The 24,727-nt window shown below is 37.4% G+C and overlaps 1 protein-coding gene across 1 annotated transcript; it reads left to right on the top strand.

Moving 5' to 3' along the window:
• Positions 1 to 3,919: 3,919 nt before the first annotated feature.
• Positions 3,920 to 17,918, top strand: CCT4 (chaperonin containing TCP1 subunit 4). The gene is made up of 14 exons (XM_063078678.1): positions 3,920 to 4,182; positions 7,046 to 7,098; positions 8,171 to 8,260; positions 9,417 to 9,525; positions 10,350 to 10,492; positions 11,921 to 12,042; positions 12,397 to 12,529; positions 13,513 to 13,652; positions 14,872 to 14,968; positions 15,060 to 15,170; positions 15,262 to 15,392; positions 15,537 to 15,771; positions 17,379 to 17,492; positions 17,708 to 17,918. Exons 1-14 carry the CDS (start codon positions 4,056 to 4,058, stop codon positions 17,720 to 17,722), a joined length of 1,620 nt encoding a protein of 539 aa, XP_062934748.1. The 5' UTR covers positions 3,920 to 4,055; the 3' UTR covers positions 17,723 to 17,918.
• The last annotated feature ends 6,809 nt before the right edge of the window (positions 17,919 to 24,727 follow it).

The raw sequence follows: 24,727 nt of genomic DNA, 5'->3' as shown, positions 1-24,727 counted from the left end.
GATACAGAAATGAATGACAAAAAAAAAGAAAAGAAAAGAAAAGAAAGAAAGAAAGAAAAAAGAAATGAATGATAGCCTCCTCCAAGGTCCCTTGGTGGATGGCTCTGGAAGCAGGACCCAGGTCAAATGGGACCTAATTCCACAGGGGGATGGGGCCCTTTCCAAGTCTTGAGCTTGCACAAACGTCAGCGAGTCCGCCACCTAGGCTTGTTTCTGCCCTCTCAAAACATCCTTCCTGTATACTGTGCTGCAACAGGGTTTCAAAACCTCCTACCTGGATCCCAAGGCTCCCACAGAGGCACTTTTGTCTGTGGATGGCTGAAAATCATTGTCGCTGTCGGGGGACATGAGTGAGACAGCTCATATTCTGCCATTTTGCTGGTGTCACTCTCCTAATGTCTCTTAAGTCTGTTTTATACTAATGTTAAGGGACGCCCCAACCCCTACTGACCTTAACACTATAAGTTCCCCTTCTATCTTCAGTATTGGTATTTTAGTTTTTTTGCAGTTTATTTACAGGTCATATTCCTAATGAGTTTCCCACTCTGGATTTTATTGATTGCATACTCATGTTTTTTTTTAAAAATTTGTTTTGTCTTGTTTTATTTTGGTGGCTGGCCAGTATGGTATCATTTAAAAATATACATTCTTTTATCCTTGTATTTCCTTTTATTAATTGGTACTTAGATCTGAGAACTTGCTTAGTTTAGGGTTCAATTTTTTTTTTCTTCCATCAGGATGTATATAAAGTCTACTTGTCTCACTTTTTGTGTTGTGCCCCATTATGTCCCAGACCCCTAAAACAATAATCATTTATTTTGCCCACAGAGTTGAAATTTTTGTAGGTCTTGATAGTACTACTATAATTAAAGATTAGTTAATTCCTGTGTTTAGATAGAAAATTTGGTTACTTGTTTACTTATCATACATCACAAAACTTGAAAGTCTTCCCATACCCTCTTTTGGCTTCTCCTCTTTCCATTTTCAGAATATATTTTAACTGATAAAAATGTGAACTAGAAACCTTTCAAGGAAAATTAGGAAAATCAAAATACATTTAATGAAAATAGGCCTCTGCTTCATGTTAATGTTGCAAGCTAAACTTAAAAAAAAAAAAAAGAATGCTGCCCATAGTATGGCTTAGGAAAATAGGGCTTAATGGTGGTCTCAATAGCATAACCTAATGTAGAGGAGCAGAAACATAGATAATACAAAATAACAACAGAAACTGTCTTTGAAATGGAGAGAAAACCTAAGAGAGGTAGAATATATACCTCCCTCTCTCCTTTTCTAACCCTAACCAGCACTGGGCTCGGTCCTATTATTGGGGGTCTTGGACATGGTGTGCCATCTATCTTAAAGAGAACACTCACTTGGGTGATTGACCAAGCATCATTGTTTTGTAAAAGCTATTTCACAAATCATTAAACAAATTCTATAAGGTTATTGTTATTTCCAACATTCTCACATATGCCTTATATCTGCTTGGATCTGATAGGACAGGATTTTTAAAATATTTCTATCCTTCATTAGCACTATTGCTAATGAAGTACTCTACAAAAGTTTGTATGTTTTAATACTTGTTGAAATTCCATTCTAATGGAGAATTAATGTACATTGTCAAAGGACAAAATTGTAACAAATTTAAAGCTCTCAAATGGCTATATTTGTGATTCTACAATTGGGCAACACGTCATTCCATAAGGTAGAATAAATGTTCAGATGAGCTGATCAGGAGAGGTTGGTTTTATAGGCAGAAAAAGGGCTGAAGAAAGCAGAAATAAAGAACAGAAAGTGGATTGGAAATTTCAAAGTTGCTTTCCTTGTAAAGTGGGAACAAGGGGACAGAACAATGGGGGAAAAAAAACTGATTGGTACCAGCCAGCAAAATGTAACTGATTGTTTAACGTCAGGTTACATCAGGTTACTGCTTTTGTGTATGAATTAAAGCAGAGAGAACTTCATTATCATGCCTATTGAAGAAATTTTTTTTTTCCTGAGCAAGTCTTCGATTTATTTATTTTTGACAGTTTTTTTATTTAAACATAATTGATTATACATATTTGTGGGGTATACGTGGTGATCAAATCAGAATAATTACTATATTCATGTTTACAATATTGAAGATTTAAACTGGACTATTTGGGAAATTCGTTGTTCTCTCTCCTAATTGTCAGGTAACAATCTAGTTTGGGTTTGGTGAGCCTGGGTGACTCCATTTTGATTTTTAGTCTGATTTGTTGGGGCCTAGTGCAGGAGTTTATTCCAAAAACAATGGCCTCTTACAATTTTTATTTAACAACACTTTACCAACATGTTAATACAAGCAAATTTTTAGCATTTATATACTGTTTAATCCCAGGAACAAAAATAATTCCAATTTCAGTTGGCAAGGAAAAGGAAAAAAATGTATAACTTGAAACACATCAGATAATTAAAGCAATTGTCATATCCACCGAGACTGTCCCAAGAAGCCAATAATGGCATCTTTTAAATTCTGCTCTGTCCTCTATGGCTGACAGGTCTACTCCTTACACTGATAGAACCAGTGGAATTTAACAAGCCCTTAAAGACAATGTATTTCAACACTCCTATTTAATAGGTGAGGAAAATGAGACCCAGAGAACTTAAGTGACTTGCCCAGATCACATACCTAATAAGTAGCAGAGCTGGAACTCAAACCCAAGATTTTAGACTCCCCCAAATTAATGCTTTTCCATCATTACAAACTTGTTTCCATCATACATCAGTTGTCGAAACAAACAATCATAGAACGCTTATGAGCTACATGGGAATAATCCGGTCCTTTGAAGAGAAGTCTGCCCCAGAGGCTTATGGATCACAGAGCACCTAGGAAGCTTCAATTCCTGTTGCTAATATCTTGAATGCCTGTATAAGTGCCTCGTGATCACAGAACTAAGTACTTCGAACAATTGTTCTTGAATCTACCGCAAGAATCTGTCACTTTATGGGCGCTGAATAATTATTTGTGAACGAATATTGAATGAACCTCGCCTGCATAAACTTCCCTATTCAAATGTAGTAGTAATAGGAACCCAGCAGTTTAGCTCAGGACTTCTGGCGTCCTTGCTGTGTCCTAGAATACTTACTGCCTCAATCTGCCTACCGGTTAACCTTGGGTTTAGTTCCCTCTCCAGTTCTCCTCATCCACTAAATAAAGATAATGGCATCTGTATGTACATTATTGTGAGGATCAAATGAGATAAAACGTGTGAAGGTTTAGCACTGTGCTTGGCAGATAACTGAATTAAATAATCATTATTATAATGTTTGGGCTCCTTACGAGTGTGGGAGAAACTAGTGTAAAACGAGCTGGTTGTAATAACTAGACAGGCAGTCCTGATTTGGCAGATAATCACAGCTCCAAAACGCTAAGAATCTCTGGCATTTAAGCAGGGTGTATTTAACTCCTACCTACCAAAAATATATAAATAAATAAACAAATAAACCTCTACCTATCAACCTGTATCAGACAATCCGAAACAACCAACCTCAACATTTAAAGCAAAGAAAAGCATCCACCCGTTCCAAATCTCTCTCTTCCGACTCCCTTTCAAACTGAGTAAAATCGACTCCAATTCAGGTCTACGCGGCCAGGCACAAACCGACTTGGCCACACCCACTCGGCGGATAGGTCCAGCCTGAATCAACAGAGGGGACCTCACAGCCGTAGAGGGTGGCGTGGGGAGCGAGGGGTGTCCCCCAAAGCCGCCTTTAAAATCGCGCGTTGTTATTGCTGCTCCCGTGAGTGTGCCCCACCGCGCCCCCTACTCCCAACGCCCCGGCCGAAACCCCCGAGCCCGGAGCTCCCCCCATGCAGCCACCTCACCCGGCGCGCGGCGGGCAGCCTCCTGCGTCACGCCGGCGCCTCGCCTCCAGGCAGGCCCCTTTCTCTGCGTCCGCCTTCTCCCGGCGCCTACGTCGCTTTCTGGAAAGTTCGTGCAGGCGGTGGACACCTGCCGTTACTCCGCCGTCGGCCAGAATCCGCGTCCATCCGTTCTTCCCGAGCCCGCGCAGACCCAGCCAAGTTTACCATGCCCGAGAACGTGGCACCCCGGAGCGGAGCGCCCGCCGGGGCTGCCGGCGGCCGTGGGAAAAGTGCCTACCAGGACCGCGACAAGCCGGCCCAGATCCGCTTCAGCAACATTTCCGCGGCCAAAGGTATCGGTCGCTCCCCGGGCCTGACCCGCCTTGGTTCGGGTCGAACTCTGCACTCTCACCCTGGTCTTGGTTGTGCATGGCCCATTTCCTGTTTCTTCAGGTGATCCCCTCTTGTCCTCCCAGTAAAAGCAGCTTTGTGGAGGGGTCCCTTTTGTTTTCTGCGGATGGCTCCCGACCCCGAGTATGGAGGCCTTTCTGGGTCTTAGTCGCCCGTCGTTTTTCATCCTGGGTTGTACCCCATTCATCACGTTGAGACCTAAAGCAATTCGGTCTGAAATGCCGGGGACTGCGTGCAGCGGTCTCTTGTGATCTGACATTTAAGAGCTGTCTTTTATTTGCTTACTGGACCCTCTGGAAGAATGTTTTTTGCCCACTTTTTCAGCTCTCCTATGCTTGTGCTATTCATGTAAGCCTCCCTCGACCCAACTGTTAAGACGAGTTGGGTAAACTCCGCGTTTGAATTGGGGCGGGGACCACTGTCCTGGGGTGTGGGGAACTGGTTTATCCGCCTTGTTTGGGAGTAATGGTGGAAAGCTACACTGTGCTTTTTTGTTGTCTTTGCATGTGCAATCTCTTTACTGTTTTTTGTAGAACAGTATGGCACCTGGCGGAAATCAAGAATACCTGTTTCATGTTTTGCTTCCGTTACTTTATAACCTTTAACCCTTGAGCCAAGATTTCCTTACCTATAAAATTTGGGAGGAAAATGTTTGCTTTTTAGAGTTGTGAAGATTAAGAGAAGTCGAGTTGAGATTGAAAGAAAAAATCGAGAAGGAAAAGTGGGAACAAAGGCTTAGAGATCTTGCCGGGTGTGTATTGAGTATAGTGAGTATTTCATTTGGGTTGGAGAGTAAGGTGCATAAAGAAGTGAGAGATGAGATTGGAAAAGTAGGTCGGTGCCATGTCTTGAAGGGCCTGGTGTCCTGGAAAGCATTTGGCTTAAGCACCACCGTTACACATCGTTTTTCAGTAGAAAGAAGTAATAACTAACTTGGGTTACTGTGAATATTAAACGAGAAAGTGTTATATATGTGTATAAAGTATACCTTACAGGTATTTGCGGTCATCAACCGAAGTGACTGGGAACGTGATGATGCTTAAAAAAAAAAAAAAAAAAATCGGTACCTGGAGGAAGAATGGTCGAAGAAAAGGCAATGCTAGTTTCTAATTTGGGCCTAATGAGTTGAAGAGGTCAGAATGACCAGACGGGTAGATTAGGAGTCATTTGGAAGTTCAGGGGATAATATACCTGGAAATCAGGATTTGGTAGATAGTTGTTTAGGGAGCATAGTTGAAGCTTACAGTTATTAGATTAGGAGCAGGATGTTGAAAGCTAAATTACGGGGATGTCCAGAAGGCTCAGAGTATATAATATGGTTGGTTTTCAGCAAACAAGGAAGATACAAAATGGGAAGTTTACTTTATGTTAATCTTTGAAACAACAGTACACAGAGAATTGAAACAGCAAAGGAGATTAGCACGTAGAAAAGAAAGGCAACCTAAATTATCTGGGCACGTGACCCCTTATATTTTAAGCGAGGAGATGTCAGAGAGCAAAGGGGCACAACTAGTTTTCTGGGTCAGACAAAACCCTACAAAAAGATTGAGTAAATCTGCTGCCAGATGCATCGTTAGTTTAATTCTGGAACTAGTTTAATTCCAGTTTTTTAAAAGTATTTGTGGTGTTATTAAAAAAAGACATAATAGTATCATTTGATAAAAACCACACACAGGAGTAGTAGTAGTTCTATTACTATTCAGCATGAGTCTTTTAACAGACAGAACTTTGTACCTACTTTGTGCTACATGGGATGTTAAACTTCAGACACTTCCAGAGATGTAAGAATTCTAAAATGTTCTATTTATTTGGATAGTGGGTATTTTTCTAGAGTCTTCACATTAGTAAAGATAAGAGCATTCTTAAAGTGGGTCCCTTTAGTGCAATCATGGCCATGCATCCACTAAAATCACCTGAAAGTGTGATATTGACTGGATAATTAGGAACAGTAGACCAAAGTTATGAAATAATCAAATAGAATATAATTTTAAGATTATTCAAAGTGTTTTTTCTTAAATTCTTTAGGATTATGTATTATTACTCCCACATTGTGGGGAAAGCATTATGCTAGTTGTGAAGTATGCAAAAATGAAAGTGAATTAATGAAATGGAAACATTCTCATGGGCAGTTAGTAAGAACAAGTAACCTTAAAACGGTAGACTATATACCCAGAAATGTTTTGTCACATACTGATGATGACAGAAAGCTGTGATTTGAGGGTTTGGGGTTTTGCTTTGTTTGTTGGTTTTGTCAAAGGGTGTGTTGCTGTACAGCATTTACAGGGGTTGTGCCACTGTGGTTCACTCTTGTTGACTGTTAATTTTTCCTGTAGGCCATCAGTATACCACATTCACATTAGTGAACAAAAGTCTTTGCTCTCAGAGATTATACTCTCATGGGGAGAGACACAGTAAAGTGAATTTACATAATATGTTAGGAAGTCTAGTTTGTCCTGTTTTAAGGAATGAAGGAAGTAATGCATTCACAATCAGAGATCATAACCAGATTGTACTATTTTGATAGTTAAATGAAGATTAGGTAAATCCTCAAAATGTATTCTGCAATAGGTAGAACACGAGTTCTGTGACTTTAACAAAAAAAGTGGAACATCATACATTTAAAAGAAGTAAAATAATTACTGTTTCCAGTAGATTATTATTACGCAATGAGTTTTCTTTAGTGGATGCAGTGAACTGTTGTACACCATATCCTAACAAGGGCGAAATAAATGATTGCTTAAGAGGAGAAATACTTTGCTCTTTAAAGAGTCATGATTTCTTTTTTTCCCCCACCTTTGTTTACAGCGGTTGCTGATGCTATTAGAACAAGCCTTGGACCAAAAGGAATGGATAAAATGGTAAAAAGCTGAATCATTCAATGCTTATTGAACACTACAACAAAGTCTTGATGGAGTGTTAAGATGTGCTGTTTAAAAAGTAAAAAGTGGGGAGTTGGGGAGTGTTTGAGTAATGGATAAAATGGTAAAAAGCTGAATCATTCAATGCTTATTGAACACTACAACAAAGTCTTGATGGAGTGTTAAGATGTGCTGTTTAAAAAGTAAAAAGTGGGGAGTTGGGGAGTGTTTGAGTAAGGGAAAAATAAATAAGTAAAATATATTTTTTTAAAAAGTTAAAAGTGTGAGGTACCTTGAGAGTTCAGAGGTGGGAGAGATTAGAGTGAACAAGATCATTCGTATTTTATTTAATGCTTTTTAAACAGCGAAAGTGCATATACATCAGAAGTTGTCCATTGTGCAGTTAGATGGAAAGTGTAATAAGTCCAGGTGTCAGGACTTGAGTTCCATGTTCTTTATAGATGCAGCTCTGTGTCCTAATGTGAGTCTGTGGGATTTCAGCTTTACTTTTAGATTGGTTGACTGGCAGCATAAAACATATATTCCAGTAACTTTTGAGTGATAAGCTCTCAAATTCAGTGCTAGTTAACAGTCAAAACAAAAAGTAAAACAATATGGAGAATTGCCTAGACAATATACAGATTATTTTTCCCTCGGGATATTCTAAAATCTATCCCTCCTAATAATGCTGTTTCCCTTTATAGTATTTTCTCTACCCTTTTGTTTGTCTAAATTCCTTCACTTTTAAAGTACTCTGGAACAAAGCCAGTTATTTAATTTTTAAAGTTGGACTATGTTACGTATTCTTAAATTATTATATTAATGTAAGGGAAGAAACTTTGGCTTTTTTTTTTTTTTTTTCGGTGGCTGGCCAGTGTTGGGATCTCAACCTTGGCATTATCAACACAACACTCTAAACAAGTGAGCTAACTGGCCAGCCCTAAGGGAAGAAACTTTGAAATTAAGCACTAAGCAGACATAAATTAATTTCTCTACTATGAAATATGAAGATTTAGTAGAGATTTTAGGGTGTCAAATTAAAATATAACTTTTTAAAAAACTAATTTTCTAGATTCAAGATGGAAAAGGTGATGTGACCATTACAAATGATGGTGCCACCATACTGAAGCAAATGCAAGTGTTACATCCAGCAGCCAGAATGGTAAGCATAATTTTAGGTGAGGTTTTTTTCATTTTGGGGGTTTTTTTGTTTGTTTTTTTAGGTGTTTTGTTTGATATTTGATAACAGATAAATTTGTTTATTCGATCGTATGATATCATTTAAGCATGGTGAAAATTTTTTGACTTTATGCTCAACAGGCATAAAGATACATTGTTTAAGGTACATTGTGTGCATAGCATTGTGCTCTTCAGTGCTAGGTGATAAAACATGAATCACTTTGTCCTTGTCCACAGCAATGTGTGCTATACAGTTGGGGAAGGAGGAGATGAAGATATGAAACGGAACTTTTTTAGTACAGATTATTAGTTGGGTGTTAGTTGAATGACAACAAAATAATTTCAGTTGTGTGCAAAGTAAATTGTGTGTCTAAATTTGTTCTGACATTTATTAGAAATAATTACCAGTCAGCTAAGGATCATGATGATTGTAGTGTTAAGTAAGTCACCGTATCAGCAAAAACAAATGCCTTAGAAATAAATTCCTATCTATTAAAAAGTCCCTTTAGTTTTTATTTATTTATTTTTGGCAAATGGCTAGTGTGGGAGTCCTGACCTTTGACCCTGGTGTTATCTAACCAAGTGAGCTAATTGGTCATCCCCAAAAAGTCCCTTTTGATTATGTTTAAAAAAAAAAAAATTTTTTTTTTTTTTTTTTTTTTGTGGCTGGCTAGTATGGGGTTATGTAAGAATTTTTAAATGAATCAGATTATGTTCACATGGGGTGGATTTAGATAAACTTGACAAAGGACTCTGAACTGATATTCTGTCCTTGTCTGGAATGCTGCATTTCATAACTTCAAAGTCTGCAAGATACCTATGATACAACATTTGTGCTTTCTCGTAGGAATTTTTCTTTTGAGTAGCTGGAGTGGGGGTGGGGGCTTGGAACTTAGAACCCACAATCTGAACCAGAAATAATGTTACCTCTTATAGAGAAAGTTTGTAAGTAAAATTTTGTGTACTACAAATGTGTTAGTTTTCATTTTTAAATGAAACCCAATGTAGTCATCAAATCAGAAGTCAAGAATTATATTGAATCTTCAGATTCTGTATGACACTGATTTGATTATTTGAATTAGTTGTTACTGGGTTCTCAAATTTCTCATTGAGCAACTTGGCATGTTCTATTCACTTAGCTGGTGGAGCTGTCTAAAGCTCAAGATATAGAAGCAGGAGATGGCACAACATCAGTAGTCATCATTGCTGGCTCTCTCTTGGATTCCTGTACCAAGCTTCTTCAGAAAGGTAGGTAGGGGGCCGAGCCCGTGGCGCACTTGGTAGAGTGCTGCGCTGGGAGCCCGGCGACGCTCCCGCCGCGGGTTCGGATCCTATATAGGACTGACCGGTGCACTCACTGGCTGAGTGCCGGTCACGAAAAAACAACAAAAAAAAAAAAGAAAGAAAGGTAGGTAGGACATGTTTTATTGCTGAATAAAGGCAGAAAAGTTGTAAAAAAAAACAGAGAAAGCCAAGTTATTCTTAAGTAATGTAGGATTTAAGATTTGATTTGGAATAACTAATGTTTTTACTAGGATTTTTAGATTTAGATTTTGCTATATTTGTAATATAACTTAGAAAAAACTTTTATTTTGCTTCTGATTTTTGCTGGGCTTCTTTTTAAATAAAACTCAATAGAATTTTGCTTTTCAAAAATGAATGGTGGTGGTATTACTCATATTAGACTCTAAATGAGAAAGGTGATTTGAGAGAAAAAATAAGTCTTTGCTTTGCTGAATAGCGTTTAACCTTAGTAGTGACTCTCAAATCACTTATTCTACTTAATACATGGATTTGTGTTGTTTGGAAAAGTATGAAATTTGGTTTCAATCTTAAGTACCCTGTAAGTATGTAATTGATTTGTTTCAAATTAAATAGAAGTAAATTACTATCCCTAATTAGCAGTTAAGGCTATTCAAGCCATTATATTTGCAAGTGAAGCATAAGTTAGTTTGTAATTAAGAATAGTTAAATATGACTGCTTTGACATTTTAATGAGTATAAAATTTTTGTCATGTCAGATATATAGTTTATCTGTTATAATTAAATAACTGGACTTTCACAAATTACAGGGATTCATCCAACCATCATTTCTGAGTCATTCCAGGCGGCTTTGGAAAAGGGTATTGAAATATTGACTGATATGTCTCGACCAGTGGAACTGAGTGACAGAGAAACTTTGTTAAATAGTGCAACCACTTCACTGAACTCAAAGGTGAGACAAGCACCAAGGGATAGTTGTCAGATTACAGTTTAAGTTGCATTACCCTTACTCTGTAATTTTTGTTGCTTTACGAGTACAGTACATAAATACTAATTCTCAAGAGTGACTAGGTAAATAAAGTAATTTATATTACCAAATTGGTATAAGTGAGATTATGAGATGAAATGAGCCGTATGGTTAACAAAGGAGTTAGAATATTTAATATGCACCATATCTATTTCCAGTTTTTCTTTTAACTTTATTTTTTCTTTTTGTTTGGTGACTGGCCAGTAATGGGGATCCGAACTCTTGACCTTACTGTTACAACACCACCCTGTAACCAGCTGAGCTAACTGGCCAGCCCTAATTTGCCATTCTTTAAGTTGCCTGTTAAATCTTTTCCACCTCCCAAATCAAAAAGACTACCATAGAATCTCTAGCAGTACAACATGGTTATAACTTTTTTACGCTTATTGTCTTTAAGGCTTTCAGATAAGTAGTTGTCTCTTCATTTTACAGATGGGAAAATAGATATAGAGAAGTTAAGTAACTGTCCAAGGCCCACTAACAAGAGGTGCACCTGAGGTGTGAACCCAAGAAAGGCTATCTATCCATGGTCCATCTGACAGCTGTGCTGTTTTTGTTAGTTATCAAACTTAAAGCAATGATGTACCTTTAAGTTTCTTGGGAACTCATGTCACCTTCTGTCTTCTGTCATTCCTTGTAACCCCCCTTCACGCTATTCTTTTTCCTTTAAATGTTAAGTGGAGAGCTGGAGAGTACAAGTAATGCTAAATGATACTGTTGAATGTTCCCAAAACTAATATAGATAGTATACCATAATGGTTATAAGCATTAGTCATGGAGTCAAGACTGTTTATGTTTAAGGCTGGCTCTACCACTTAACTAAACTGTGTGGCTTTGGACAAATGACTTAACCTCTCTGTTTAAATTTCTACATCTGGAGATTGAATGAGTTAATGTACATAAAGTGCTAAGACCCACTACCTGGCATACAATAAGTTATCAATAAATGTTATCTAGACATTAGCTATTTTTATCAGCCCCTCATTATTAGGGATGCATGTATATAACGTTGGTATTTGGTCATACATGCATTTTAGATGGGAAACCGCCACATAAATTAATTTGATGATTCTTTTGGATTTCTTCTAGTTGCTAATCTAGACAGTCCCAACAGCTATATTAATAGAAAGACAACCATACATTTTTTTATTTTGTGCCCCTGGTGACTGACAATGTGAGTGGAAAAGAAAATTTGTATGGAATGTTTTTCATGTGGTCCCTTTTCTCCACCCCCATCCCACCTAAAAAAAATGATTGAGGGTCCTTCTTAAATATAATTGTTATTGAAGATTAGGACTTTTTCTACTGTGGTGGTAACTTTTTTTTTTTTTTTTTTTTTTTTAATAATTCTAGGTTGTGTCTCAATATTCAAGTCTGCTTTCTCCCATGAGTGTAAATGCAGTGATGAAAGTGATTGACCCAGCCACAGCTACTAGTGTAGATCTTAGAGATATTAAAATAGTTAAGAAGCTTGGGTAAGCATCTCTAATTACAGCTTTGATAAAATTTGAAAGTGAGCATAAGCTATTGCCAAAAATACATAGGTTAAATGATAAATACCTAGACAAATGTCACAAAGCCTTGTTTTTTTCTTTTTGGTTCTGTTTTCAGGAGAACTTTTATTGGTATGGGATTCTCAAGATTTTGTTTATACTTTATTACAGTGATAGGGCAGTGGTGGATCAAAGAGGTCCAACAGTGGGAAACTAATAAATGTGCGGCTGAAGCATATTTTATTGGGCTGGTGATTTTTAAACTGTTAGCAATCTACTAAACTCAAGAGATTTCTACCACCTTTTAACTATCTCCTCTGTTTTCTTTTTTCTTAGTGGGACAATTGATGACTGTGAGTTGGTGGAAGGTCTGGTTCTCACCCAAAAAGTAGCAAATTCTGGCATAACCAGAGTTGAAAAGGCTAAGATTGGGCTTATTCAGTTTTGCTTGTCTGCTCCCAAAACAGATGTAAGTAGAATCCAAGTAAAATTGGTTCCCTATTTATGTGTTTTACTTTCTAATAACCCAGATAGTTGTTCATTCAAGTAAAAATTGAAAATTCTGATTAGTGTTAAAAAACGTAGAACTCAAAAGAATTGGTAAAATGGAGACAAAAGTAGAAATTGTTGGTGCCTCAATTGGGTATTCATTGAAATTGAGTGCTGATGTACTTCACAGATGAAGACAAATAACAATTAGGGGTATGTATGAAATAAAAACAGATTATGTCTACAATTTATAGTGTATGTGGAATTTTCAGATTCTTTCTAGCTTCCTGAGAATATAAACCTTAGTCATCCAGTAGCTTTTGCAGATCTTTTGATCGACATTTGTACAGATAGAACATTAAACCAGTCTAATATCCGTGCTCCAAAGAAATTACTTTTTACTAAAGATATTCCCATATGTATTAGTTATAAATACCATTTTTTAAAAGGGGTGGTTGTCACCTCACTCAGATTTGCTCTCATTTTGCATTATACTAATATACAGGCTTCCTTATTAGTAGTTTACTTCTCAGAAGTTTAACCCATACAAACATTAATGTTTAATGTTTTTGATATAAACAGGATTTGTCCTTGTCTTCTCAGCATACCACTCTTATAATAAGCCATAGAATAAGAGGGATACAACTATTTTAGTAATACATATATAGTTCATATGAAAAGATTGACATTCATGAAAGGGGACTATCATTTTATATTTTTCATTTATTAAACATGTACTGGCAAAAATTTAAATAACACAGGATAGGATATATTTGAAAGTAAAAGACAAGTTTGATATATGTATGTCTTTTCAAACTTTTTTCTATGCATGTCTATATAACTTATTGTTTGATGTGATTTTTGGTTGAATTTATACTATATGTAATATTTTTACTTAAATGTCTTTTATTTTTTCACTTAAAATCTCTTATGGTGCAAATTTTTCTGTTTTTTCCTAAACAGATGGATAATCAGATCGTAGTTTCTGACTATGCCCAGATGGACCGAGTGCTGCGAGAAGAGAGAGCCTATATTCTAAATTTAGTGAAGCAAATTAAAAAAACGGGATGTAATGTCCTTCTCATACAGAAGTCTATTTTAAGGTATGGGCCTGTTTATTTTGTTTATCCGTTAATGATATTGATATGGGATCCCCACTAGAATTTTTTTTTTTTTTTAATCCCAAATAAAGATGACCGGTCAGGGGATCTTAACCCTTGACTTGGAGTTGTCAGCACCATGCTCACCTAGTAAGCTAACCGGCCATAGCTATATGGGATCCGAACCCGTGGCCTAGGTGTTATCAGCACCACACTCTCCCGAGTGAGCCATGGGCCGGCCCCACTAGCAATTTTTTAAGGAAGTGTTGAGGTGGATAAATCATCAGAAATTTGGAGTGAATCTGCATTTTGAGGCATCATTATATTTTGATTGATAAAAAGCGATTTCTCTTCTCTATGTGAAATTTAAATATGGGATATATAATCTTTCTAGACCAAGGTCTTTAAATACCAAGTAAATGGAATGTCTTGTTTTTAAAAAGCCAAATTTGAGCTAAAATTAATTTGCTAGCTAAAGGAGGCATTTATTTAAAGCTCCATGCAATTTCTTGCCTTGATATTTAGAAGTTCTTTTGGGGGGAATTCTTTGGATAGTCTGTAGATGAAAAGAATTCTCTAAAGTTTGAACTGGTCCTTTTGTTTTCCTCCGATGTTTTCTTCTAATAGGTAGAAACAGTCCCATCTACTCCATTGATATGTTTTTGTCAGAAAGTACTGTGGATGCTCATTTTACAGAGTTGCTGATGAAGAGTTGAAAGACTTGGTTCTAACTCCAAGTCATGTAATAGCTAATAACCTTGAATAAAACTCACTTCACTCATCTGTACAACACAGATAGTAATCTACCTTTCCCGTGTCGTAGCTTTGTTTAGGGTCATTCCAGATAATTTTTAGGAAAGTGTAAATTTATGGAGTCTAAATTTATTATACTTCCAAGTTCAAGAAGTATGTTACCAAGATGTGTTCATTATCTTTTGTGTGTTTTTTAAGTGGTTTTGTGGGGATAGGTGGGTGGGGACTAGAATTGGAAGTACTAGAATTGCAATAAAATTCCAAGTAGAATTGGAAAACTTAAGAATTATGAGTTAAGCTTAGTAAACTAATATTTTAAAGCATTTTTGTTCACAATAGTATGATTAGCTATTTGTTACTTATTTTCTTATTTTCTAAACAACAGTAAAATAATAAAAACCTTAAAAGCAGTTGAACAGATTTTTTTTTTTAACCTAGCATTGACATAATCACTAATTTTGCATTTTAGAGATGCTCTTAGTGATCTTGCATTACATTTTCTGAATAAAATGAAGATTATGGTGATTAAAGATATTGAAAGAGAAGACATTGAATTCATTTGTAAGGTAAAATATTCTTAACATCTGTTTGTGTGAAGATACCCAGTAACCAAATAAATGTTATCTTAATTTGTTGATATGATTATTTTTTTTCTAGACAATTGGAACCAAGCCAGTTGCTCATATTGACCAATTCACTGCTGACATGCTAGGTTCTGCTGAGTTAGCTGAGGAGGTCAATTTAAATGGTTCTGGCAAACTGCTCAAGGTAACATTATTATAATTAGGCTTTTATTTGTGTGGGTTTTTTGGGGGGCGGGTTACCCTTCAAATACCTAATTAGAATTTGTTTGCTAAAGATTACAGGCTGTGCAAACCCTGGAAAAACAGTTACAATTGTTGTTCGTGGTTCTAACAAACTGGTGATTGAGGAAGCTGAGCGCTCCATTCATGATGCCCTGTGTGTTATTCGCTGTTTAGTGAAGAAGAGGTAATGTAAAGGTTACATTACTAAGTAACATTTTGAACCTTAACACTTCTGTATTTTGACTATTTTTTAAGGTATAAATAGTAAAATATTAAAAATAGCTTCCTGTTGGATAAAATAAGCTAAAGATATATTTGTGAATTTCAGAGCTCTTATTGCAGGAGGAGGTGCTCCAGAAATAGAGTTGGCCCTACGATTAACTGAATATTCAAGAACATTGAGTGGTATGGAATCCTACTGTGTTCGTGCATTTGCAGATGCTATGGAGGTCATTCCATCTACACTAGCTGAAAATGCTGGCCTGAATCCCATTTCTACAGTTACAGAACTAAGAAACCGGCACGCACAGGGAGAAAAAACTACGGGCATTAACGTCCGAAAGGTAATAATTTTTAATTATTGCAGAAAATGTTGATTAGTATTAAGACAATAAAAACTTTGTAAGTGTCTATTGAATAGATAACTTTGTAGTTGAAAGTAGTATAATCTTGGGTTTAAATATGAGACCTGCTGCAGGTTAAAAAATGTATGCCATGAGAATGAAGATGATCTTTAAATGGAAAGTATTTGTTCATTAACTCTGCTACTTATTAACTGTGACTTTTAACAGGTTACTTAGTCTGCTCTTCAGTTTCCTTGGTTTTAAAAACAGGGATAATTAATAGTTCCTTCATAGGCCTGTTGTGAGGATTAAACGCATTAGTAAATTTTAGATTTTTTTGCATTGGGACTGGCTGGTTAGCTCAGTTGGTTAGAATGCAGTGTTCTACATTCTACATCAAGGTCAAGGGTTCAAATCCTTGTACAGGCCAGCAGCAAAAAAAAAAAAAAAAAAAACTCTTAAGTCAATGTTTGGTAAACACTATGTAAATATTAACCGTTGTTCCTGTTGTGAGCACCCGGCTAGTGTGGTCATGTAGGGTAAACACATAAAACAGTAATAATGTTTCCTTTTTTATCATTGTTTTATTGAGGAGACAAATATATGCTAGGAAAAAACTGACAAAGATATTTTTTGAATGGTACAAAACTCCAAAGGCTGGTACTACCTGATTAGGGAAAGCCTCATGAAGATGCAACTTTGGTTTGGAGGGGATGAGGAAATTTCAGATGGAGAAGGAATGGTTTACAGATGAGGGACCAAGAAGTTATTCCGCCTATCTAGAGCAGAGGTTATATAGACTTTAACATTGGGAAGATCAGATAAAAGCTAGAATGGGGGCTGGCTGACCCGTTAGCTCAGTTGGTTAGAGTGCAGCCTATGACACCAAGGTCATGAGTTCGGATCCCCACCCTGGCCAGCCGTCAAAAATAACAAAGCTAGAATGATGTGGTCCTTTGATCCTTTAGTATTAAGGCAAGCTTTTTTTTTTTTAAAGATGGCCGGTAAGGGGATCTTAACCCTTGACTTGGTGTTACCAGCACCACGCTCTCCCAAGTGAGCCACAGGCTGGCCCACCACTAAAGTTTTTTTAAGCAAGAGGTTAAGGTGATGAAAAGAGTATCTTAAGGAGGGAAGACTAGAGGCAGGGATGCCTATTACTGCTTTCAGCAGTGATCTGGGGGTAAAGGAGAGTAGAATAGTGCAATAAAGAATTTAAGGTGAGAAATGTGAGAGATATAAAGGAAGAGTAGATCAAATTTGGCCTAAATCAGAATTGAGTTTCAGAGATGATTTAAGCATATAGATCTCATAAATTTTAACTACTATGATCTATAATTTTTCCAAGATATATTAAAATAAATCATTCTTAGCAAAAGAAGGTTTTGGAATTAGGATTGGGGGAATCCAAGCATTAGTTCAGTTTTTCCAAATGTTAGTTGAACTGCAATCTACAATGTAGAGAAGAGCTTAAAAGAGTATCTTATTTTAATGTACCTAGACCAAGGGAAAATTATGTTTGAAGAGGTCTTGAGGCACACTGGTGACAATGTAGTTGTTGATGTGCATAATTATAAACACTGAAAGCAACTTGTGCTGATTTGCAGGGTGGTATTTCCAACATTTTGGAGGAATTGGTTGTTCAGCCTCTATTGGTTTCAGTCAGTGCTCTGACCCTAGCAACTGAAACCGTCCGGAGCATTCTGAAGATTGATGATGTGGTAAGTATACATAGGTTGCGAATTTCCCTGCAAGGTTAAAAGGTGTATATTTTTGAACTTTTTAAATTTATTTTTTGTTTATTTATTGAACGTTTATTTTTGATAAATGTTGTTTGCTAGGCATCAAAGTGATAACAGTTCATATTGGGATAATTGCCTTAAACATCTTCTAAGCTTAAGATTCTGTCATTACCTAAGTTTTTTTCTCTTATCAGGTAAACACTCGGTAATCTGTATAACAGTGGCTGACTGGCACCATTATGCCCATCTATGCTGTGGCTAGAGTGGAAGAAGATCACGTTGGTGTTCCTTGTTGTTTGTAAGGTTATTTCCTGTAAGAATTCCTGGACTTGGTTTTCCAGTAGCATTTGCCTGTAATTGTATTGAAACAATTTAATGAAAATATTAAATATTTGGTTTCAAAAATGCAGATTAATTTATTTCCCTCCCCCAACATTGTATTATTTCTGATACTTTTGAGAAACCTATATAAGAAAGAAAAAAAGAATTGAGTGCACTTTATATGTTGACTTTCTTATGGCTTAATCCTAGGTACTTTCCTCACTTTGTACTCTATGTAGGCATTTACCCATTTTATTGATGTAAGTTTTTTAAAAAACAAGTATTTAGTAGAAGAAAATGTCCCAATATGCTCCTTATCAATAAAAGCCCAGTGGCATAAAAAACATCAAGGTGTAGAATATATGCTGTTTCAAAAGTTAGCAATACAGCACCACACTCTCCCGAGTGAGCCACAGGCCGGCCCAAAAGTTAGCAATACAGAAAGATACAAAGTGAAAATTGAAAGCCTCCCTTTATTATCCTAATCCATTTCCTCAAGAATAACCACTGTTAATTGAGATTCCTTCTACAAAAAAGGTGTATGCATATATGTAGCAAATCTTAGTTATACAAAAGGGATTCTTATTTTTTGGTGGCTGGCCGATATGGGGATATGAACCCTTGACCTTGGTCTTATACCACCACACCAACTGAGCTAACCAGCCAGCCCCACAAGGGATTCTTAATATTGTCTTGTTCCAGTGGTTTTTAACATCTTGATTGCCTCTGACTTTCCTTTAGCTACTACCATTCTCTTCATGCATTGTAGCTAGTGATTTTTTAAAAAATTTGTTCGGCATTCCCAGTATAAACACGCTTTCATGGATAAAGGCCATAAGGTGGACCGCAGGTTTGGTCTACACAATCTGGTGCCTCACCCACCATCTCCTCTCGGTTGTTTCACGAGGAGTGTGTTTAAAGCAATTGGGTCCCTCCTTAGCATTTGTGGAGAAAGAATTTCAGCCAACCAGTCTGAAGTTCCTTCTGTATCACAGAAATCAAGTAGTTAACTAATTTGGTAAATGGTAAGTCTAATGGGATAGGGATTTCTGGATTGTCTGGAAGTTAGTAGTTCAGTTTCTTCCTCCTTTCTATAGAGTTTGTGTAAAATAGGCTAGTCCTAGCTGCCATAAAACAGTTGAATCAAGGATATCCTAAAAACTTTTAAGTCAAAATACTTCTATAATCCACATTATTTATATTGGAATGTTTATCATTTATTCAGCACAAAGTTTTGTGTCTTATGCTGTACCTGACTATACAAATATATATAGCAAAATTCTTAAAGAGAACTATTCCAAGGCAAGTGTTTTCTAACCACTGATTCTGTTAAATTTGGTATAAATTAAATGACTAGTTAACTTGTTTAGGGTTTGACTTGGGTTTTACAACAGTTTACAGTGTAATCTAAGCCAGTTCTATTTTGGGGACTGGAAGAGCAAATGAGAAAGCTGACACACGGGAGAAATTTATATAGTTAAATAATTCTAAAGCAATGAAAGGGAAATGTATCCTGTTAAACATTTTAAAGGTATGCTATTAATAAATAATTGAAAGGGATATGACTATCCTAAAGGTCAGAGGTTTAATGTGCTTTTTTTGAGTGCTGTTTGTTCCTTACCCTCAATTTTATTTTTATGAAAATTTTCTGGGCCAGCCCATGGCTCACTTGGGAGAGAGTGGTGCTGATAACACCAAGGCCACGGGTTCGGATACCTATGTAGGGATGGCCGGTTAGCTCACTGGGGAGAGCCTGGTGCTTACAACACCAAGTCAAGGGTTAAGATCCCCTTACCGGTCATCTTTTAAAAAAAAGGAAAATTTTCTAATATGTAGGAAAGTTTAAAGAATAGTATAAGCATTGTATACCCTCCACCTGTATTTAACAATTATTGGCATTTTGCCATATAGTCAGTTCTGTAACATGACATGCACCTAGAAGTCACCATGGTGTGCAGTATTGTGCAGTGGAAACCAGAGGACTTAGGGAGAAAATGTGGTTGGGGCACAACACTGAAAAACTTCAGTGACACAGAAGGAACCTAATAAAAATGATAGCAGTTTTACATGTCAAATGGTTAAGAAGTACTGTATTAAATATAGTAACTTACATTGAAAAACAACTGAAACTTGCTTGTGAAAGTGGGTGTTGGGGGGCTGGCCCGTGGCTCATTTGGGTGCGCTGATAACACCAAGGCCAAGGGTTTGGATCCCTATATAGGAATGGCCGGTTAGCTCACTTGGAGAGCATGGTGCTGACAACACCAAGTCGAGAGTTAAGATACCCTTACCAGTCACCTTTAAAAAAAAAATGTGTTGATAGGGTCGCACCTCTTATTGAGAAGCAGTAGAAGGTGTGTTGTCTGAAACATGACATAGTAATACCAGGTGTGGATGGATGTATATGTGTTTTGAGTTGTGCATGTGCTTTGTGTGTGCTCAGCTTGATTCAGCGGGGTGCATTATTCTGTTCACCTGTTTCTTCTGTGGAAATCACAAACAAATACGAAGTTTGCATTTAACTTATATAATTTACTAAGAATTTGGAACAAATACATGTTTTGAAAATTCATGTTTTCAAAGCAAGCATTATAGTCTGAAAGTAAGTTACAGACTTAAATTTCGTAAGTATTCAAACCTTCATTTCCTAAGAATGAGCACATTTTCTTAGCAGTAACTGTAATGCCATTTCCACACCTAAGAAAACAATTTTGTGATGTTTAATACCCAGTCCATCTTCAGATTTTTCTAATTGTCCCAGAATGTCTTTTTTATCTTTAGTTTTAAGCTAAGATCCATTTGGTTTACACAGTTGCATTTAGTTGTATTTTTTCAATCTCTAATCTACGTTTACCGCCCACTTTTTTTTTTTTTAATGCCGTTAACTTTTTGAAGAGTCCAGGCCTATTCTGTCTCTCATCCTGGATTCCCTCTTATTATTTAACTTGTTACTCTGTTTTCTAAAATCATAAGTTAACTCTGAAGAGGGTTAGCTTCAGGTTAAACCTTTTTTTTTTTCTAGCCACTAGACTACCAAGGACAGCTTAAAGTATTGACAAGAATATTTCATAGGGGGTGCTGTGTGTGTTATAGCATATCTATTAGAGTTTCCAGAGAAACAACCAAAAGGATATAGGTAAATACATATCTCTAGAAAGGTTTTGACTCAAGCAATTATGGAGGCCAAGAAGTCCTGCGATCCGCCGTCTGTGAACAGTAGACCTAGGAAAGTTGGTGGTGTTCAAAGGCCTGAAAAGCAGAGAGCCTATAGTGTGGATTCTAGCTCGGGTCTGAAGGCCTGAGAACCGGGAGCTCAGAGGTTGGAAGTCTATGTTCTGGCTCAGCAGAGATGGAGCTCAACCTCCCTCTGCCTTTTTTTTATTCAGGCTGTCAATGGATTGGGTGATGCCCACCAGCACTGGGGAGGACTGTCTGCTTTACTCAGTGCACCAATTGAAATGTTAATCTCTTCTGGAGATACTCAGACATTCCCCAGAAATAATGTTTTAACCAACTATCATCCCTTGGCCCAGTCAAGTGAACACATAATAAACCATCAAAAGGGCTGCACCCATTGTCCACTTGGCACCCATACACATTTCCTGAATCCATACTTAAATCTCCACGTAAAGACAATAAGAAGGTCATAATTCTGCCTGACATGATACAACTGTCATCCATACAACCAAAAATGCACTGACCCCTTCTGAGAAGAGTTGAAAGTTCTTGACTGATGTTTACCTTCTTCTTAATACCCCATTACGTGGAAATACTAAGATACAAAGCCGATACATCTTAAGCTACATGATAAGGGAATAAGAAAGGAAATATACACATACACAACCTATTCATAACAAAATAAGGAAATATGACAATTACAGTCCTCCATTCTGTAATATGATTTTGGTCATAGCTGGCGTTTATAACTACCCTCTTCCACTATCCATTCCGTATTCCCTTTGCCTTCAAGCACCTCAGCTGGTTGTGGTTTCTTTACCTGGTGGGGGGACCAAAACCATTCTGAAGGATCTAGGTCATTAGTATTTCTGCCTACTCTGAGTTGTAGTTTTGCATTGACTTTAGTCACAGAGCATGGTAATACTGAGAAACACATTAAGGGATCTCCTGTATTCCAGGCATACTCTTTCCTACATCCATTGTGGAGTTGTGTGGTTTCTCCTTGGTCGTACCGATCCGGCCAGCACCAAAACTCTCTTTGCCTACTGATTCAGGGGCATGAGGAGCCCAAAGTGGCCACGTGGCAGTCTTAACTTCCAGTTCAATGGAATTATTGTGTCTCCTGGTGGAAGCATTCCTCCCTCTGGAACTAAGACCTCTGGAGTAGCAGAGCTTGTCACAGGAACAGAAAGCAAAAATTTTGCTAGTGGGTTACTCGGTGTAGTAATGAGTGTTGTCACTCCCATTTCCACTCCTAGATCTGTGAATCCTAGCTATGGGAGAAATACTGCCATATAGTGCATGCTAACTGACAATGTATACAGCATTCTGGAGAACCTTGTACCAGCCCTGCAAGGTATTGCCACTTAGCTGGTGCTGCAACTGAGTCTTCAAAAAGCCATTCCACTGTTATCTCAAACCAGCTGTTTTCAGAATGGTGAAAATCATGGTAAGACCAGTAAGTTCCATGGGCATGGCCACCTTGTTACACTTGCTATAAAGTGAGTTCCTTGATCAGAACCAATGCTGTGTGGAATACCATGACGGTGCATAAAGCATTCTTTTAAGTCCATAGATGATAGTTCTGGCAGAAGCATTGTGTGCAGAGAAGCCAAATCAGATCCAGAGTAAGTGTCTGTCCCAGAAAGGACAGAACACTGCACCTTCCATTATGGAAGTAGTCCATCATAATTAACCTGCTACCAGGTAGTCTTCTGTTCTGGGCCCCACTCAAAACTCTTAGCATATTGGGTCACTCAGTACATGGGCTGCAGTAATACACCCCGATGAGAAATATGTTGCCTCCCAAATCCAGAGAAGTCCATTAGGCATTGTTCCTCTTTTTTGATTATAGGAGGGGACAGATGCAGCAACTTATCCTTCACCTTAGAAGGGATATCTTGACATACCATACACACTACTGGACTCTGAACTTTTGTTAGAATTATTTTCCACCCTCGACATGAAGATATCTTATTGATAAGTCTTGCTCACTAGATCCAATCAAGATAATGTCATCAATGTAATGGACCAGTGTGATACTTTATGAAAGAAAAGGTAATCAGGATCCCTGCTAACTAAATTATAATGGCTTGACAGTTGATATGCCCCTGAGGTCTATCATTGAAGGTGTATTGCTGACCTTACCAAATGAAAACAAACTGCTTCTGGTGGGCCCTTATGGAGGACAGGTGTGGAAAAAAAGGCATTTGCTAGATCAATACCTGCATACCAGGTACCAGGAGATGTGTTAATTTGCTCAAGCAATGAAACCATATCTGGTACAACAGCTGCAATTGGAGTCACCACCTAGTTAAGCTTACAATAAGCCACTGTCATTCTTCGAAGTACATCTGTCTTCTCCACAGGCCAAATAGGCAGATTGAATGGGGATGTGGCCATTATTTGCACAGGCCAAGTAGGCAAATTGATAGGTATGCTTGCTTTTTAGAACTTAGCTCAGTTGGTTAGAGCTCAGTATTGATAACACCAAGGTCAAGGGGTCGGATCCCCCATACAGGCCAGCCACCAAGGAAAAAAACAAACAAAAAATAAAACTTAGCTCTGATGTAGACAGTACCTTTGATAAGCAATGTTAACTAGATTAAGGACATGTTAGATTGAAGGCAATTAAAATAGCGTTTAGAATCTGAAGATGCTAATTTTTAGCTATCAAGATTTTATTAAGGGGCCAGTTAGCTCAGTTGGTTACAGTGTTGTGTTACAGCACCAAGTTCAAGGGTTTGGATCCCCATATCAGTCAGCTGCCAAAAAAAAAAAGATTTTATTAAGGAAAATTTTATAAAAACTAGAAAAGAACAAATATATCTTTTTAAGCAGGAAAAAAAAAAAATCCTGAGCTAAGGGGAAGGGTGAGTTGACAGACAAAGTGTTAATATCCCTGCTATATAAAAATTCTTGCAAGTTGGTGAGTAAAAGACAACCACACTAAAACAAAACCACACTGCACGAGAGGCAGCCTTCCACGCATAACTCTCCAGAGCCTGTGTTAATCTCAGGTCACCATTTCAGGTGTCTCATTTCTTGTCTTACCTGTGTGCTCTCTTTGGGGCTCTTGCTATTGTATCCTGCTAATGGGTCTTAGTATATGGTAAAGGAGATGGTCCCAGTCCACTGGACAGGTTGTAATAATGCACTTCAAAGAAGAAAGCATGTCAGAGTCTCAATCTCTCCTTTCACAACAAAACACTCAATACCGAATTTGTAAACTCCTTTCCAGAAGGCAGCTCTGCATCACCAAAGGGAATTGCGGCTCAGCCTTATCATGTTCCTTCATGTATTGCTTAGAGCTAGATTGATAGGACATTACACAGGATAAACTTTCAACTTAGAATTGAGGTTCCCAATTTTCCCCTTCATTGTATGAATTAAAAGCAAACAAACAACAACCGAAAAACTCTGGTACTAGATTCAGTACCAGAGTCTGCCAAAGAGGTTAGTGTTTTCTAATAAAGCTGTGATACCATTACTCTGATATGTGATATGTGAGACATTAACAGGCTGGTACACTTGACTCTGAAGATAGTGTGCCAGAAGCCTGGAGTTTCACAATAGCCTGCACAACTCTAAAGCAAAAATGCTTTCTATTTAAATAATCTTTTGGGGGCTGGCCCATGGCTCACTTGGGAGAGAGTGGTGCTGATAACATTTTCTGTATAACTTTTTTTCCCCTTCGTGTGATTTACTAAGGAAGT

The sequence above is a fragment of the Cynocephalus volans genome, chromosome 14, assembly GCF_027409185.1.
Source record: "Cynocephalus volans isolate mCynVol1 chromosome 14, mCynVol1.pri, whole genome shotgun sequence".
In the NCBI taxonomy this organism is placed as follows: Eukaryota; Metazoa; Chordata; class Mammalia; order Dermoptera; family Cynocephalidae; genus Cynocephalus; species Cynocephalus volans.
Note: the sequence above shows the minus strand (reverse complement) of the source record. Positions and strands in the feature narration are given on the sequence as shown.

Bases quoted from the DNA above. Each gene is read 5' to 3' on its own strand.
- CCT4 (XM_063078678.1), top strand. From the start codon at position 4,056: ATGCCCGAGAACGTGGCACCCCGGAGCGGAGCGCCCGCCGGGGCTGCC. The intron at 12,530-13,512 runs GTAAGTAGAATC...TTTCCTAAACAG, and splicing joins TGTCTGCTCCCAAAACAGAT to ATGGATAATCAGATCGTAGT. The intron at 14,969-15,059 runs GTAAAATATTCT...TTTTTTTTCTAG, and splicing joins ACATTGAATTCATTTGTAAG to ACAATTGGAACCAAGCCAGT.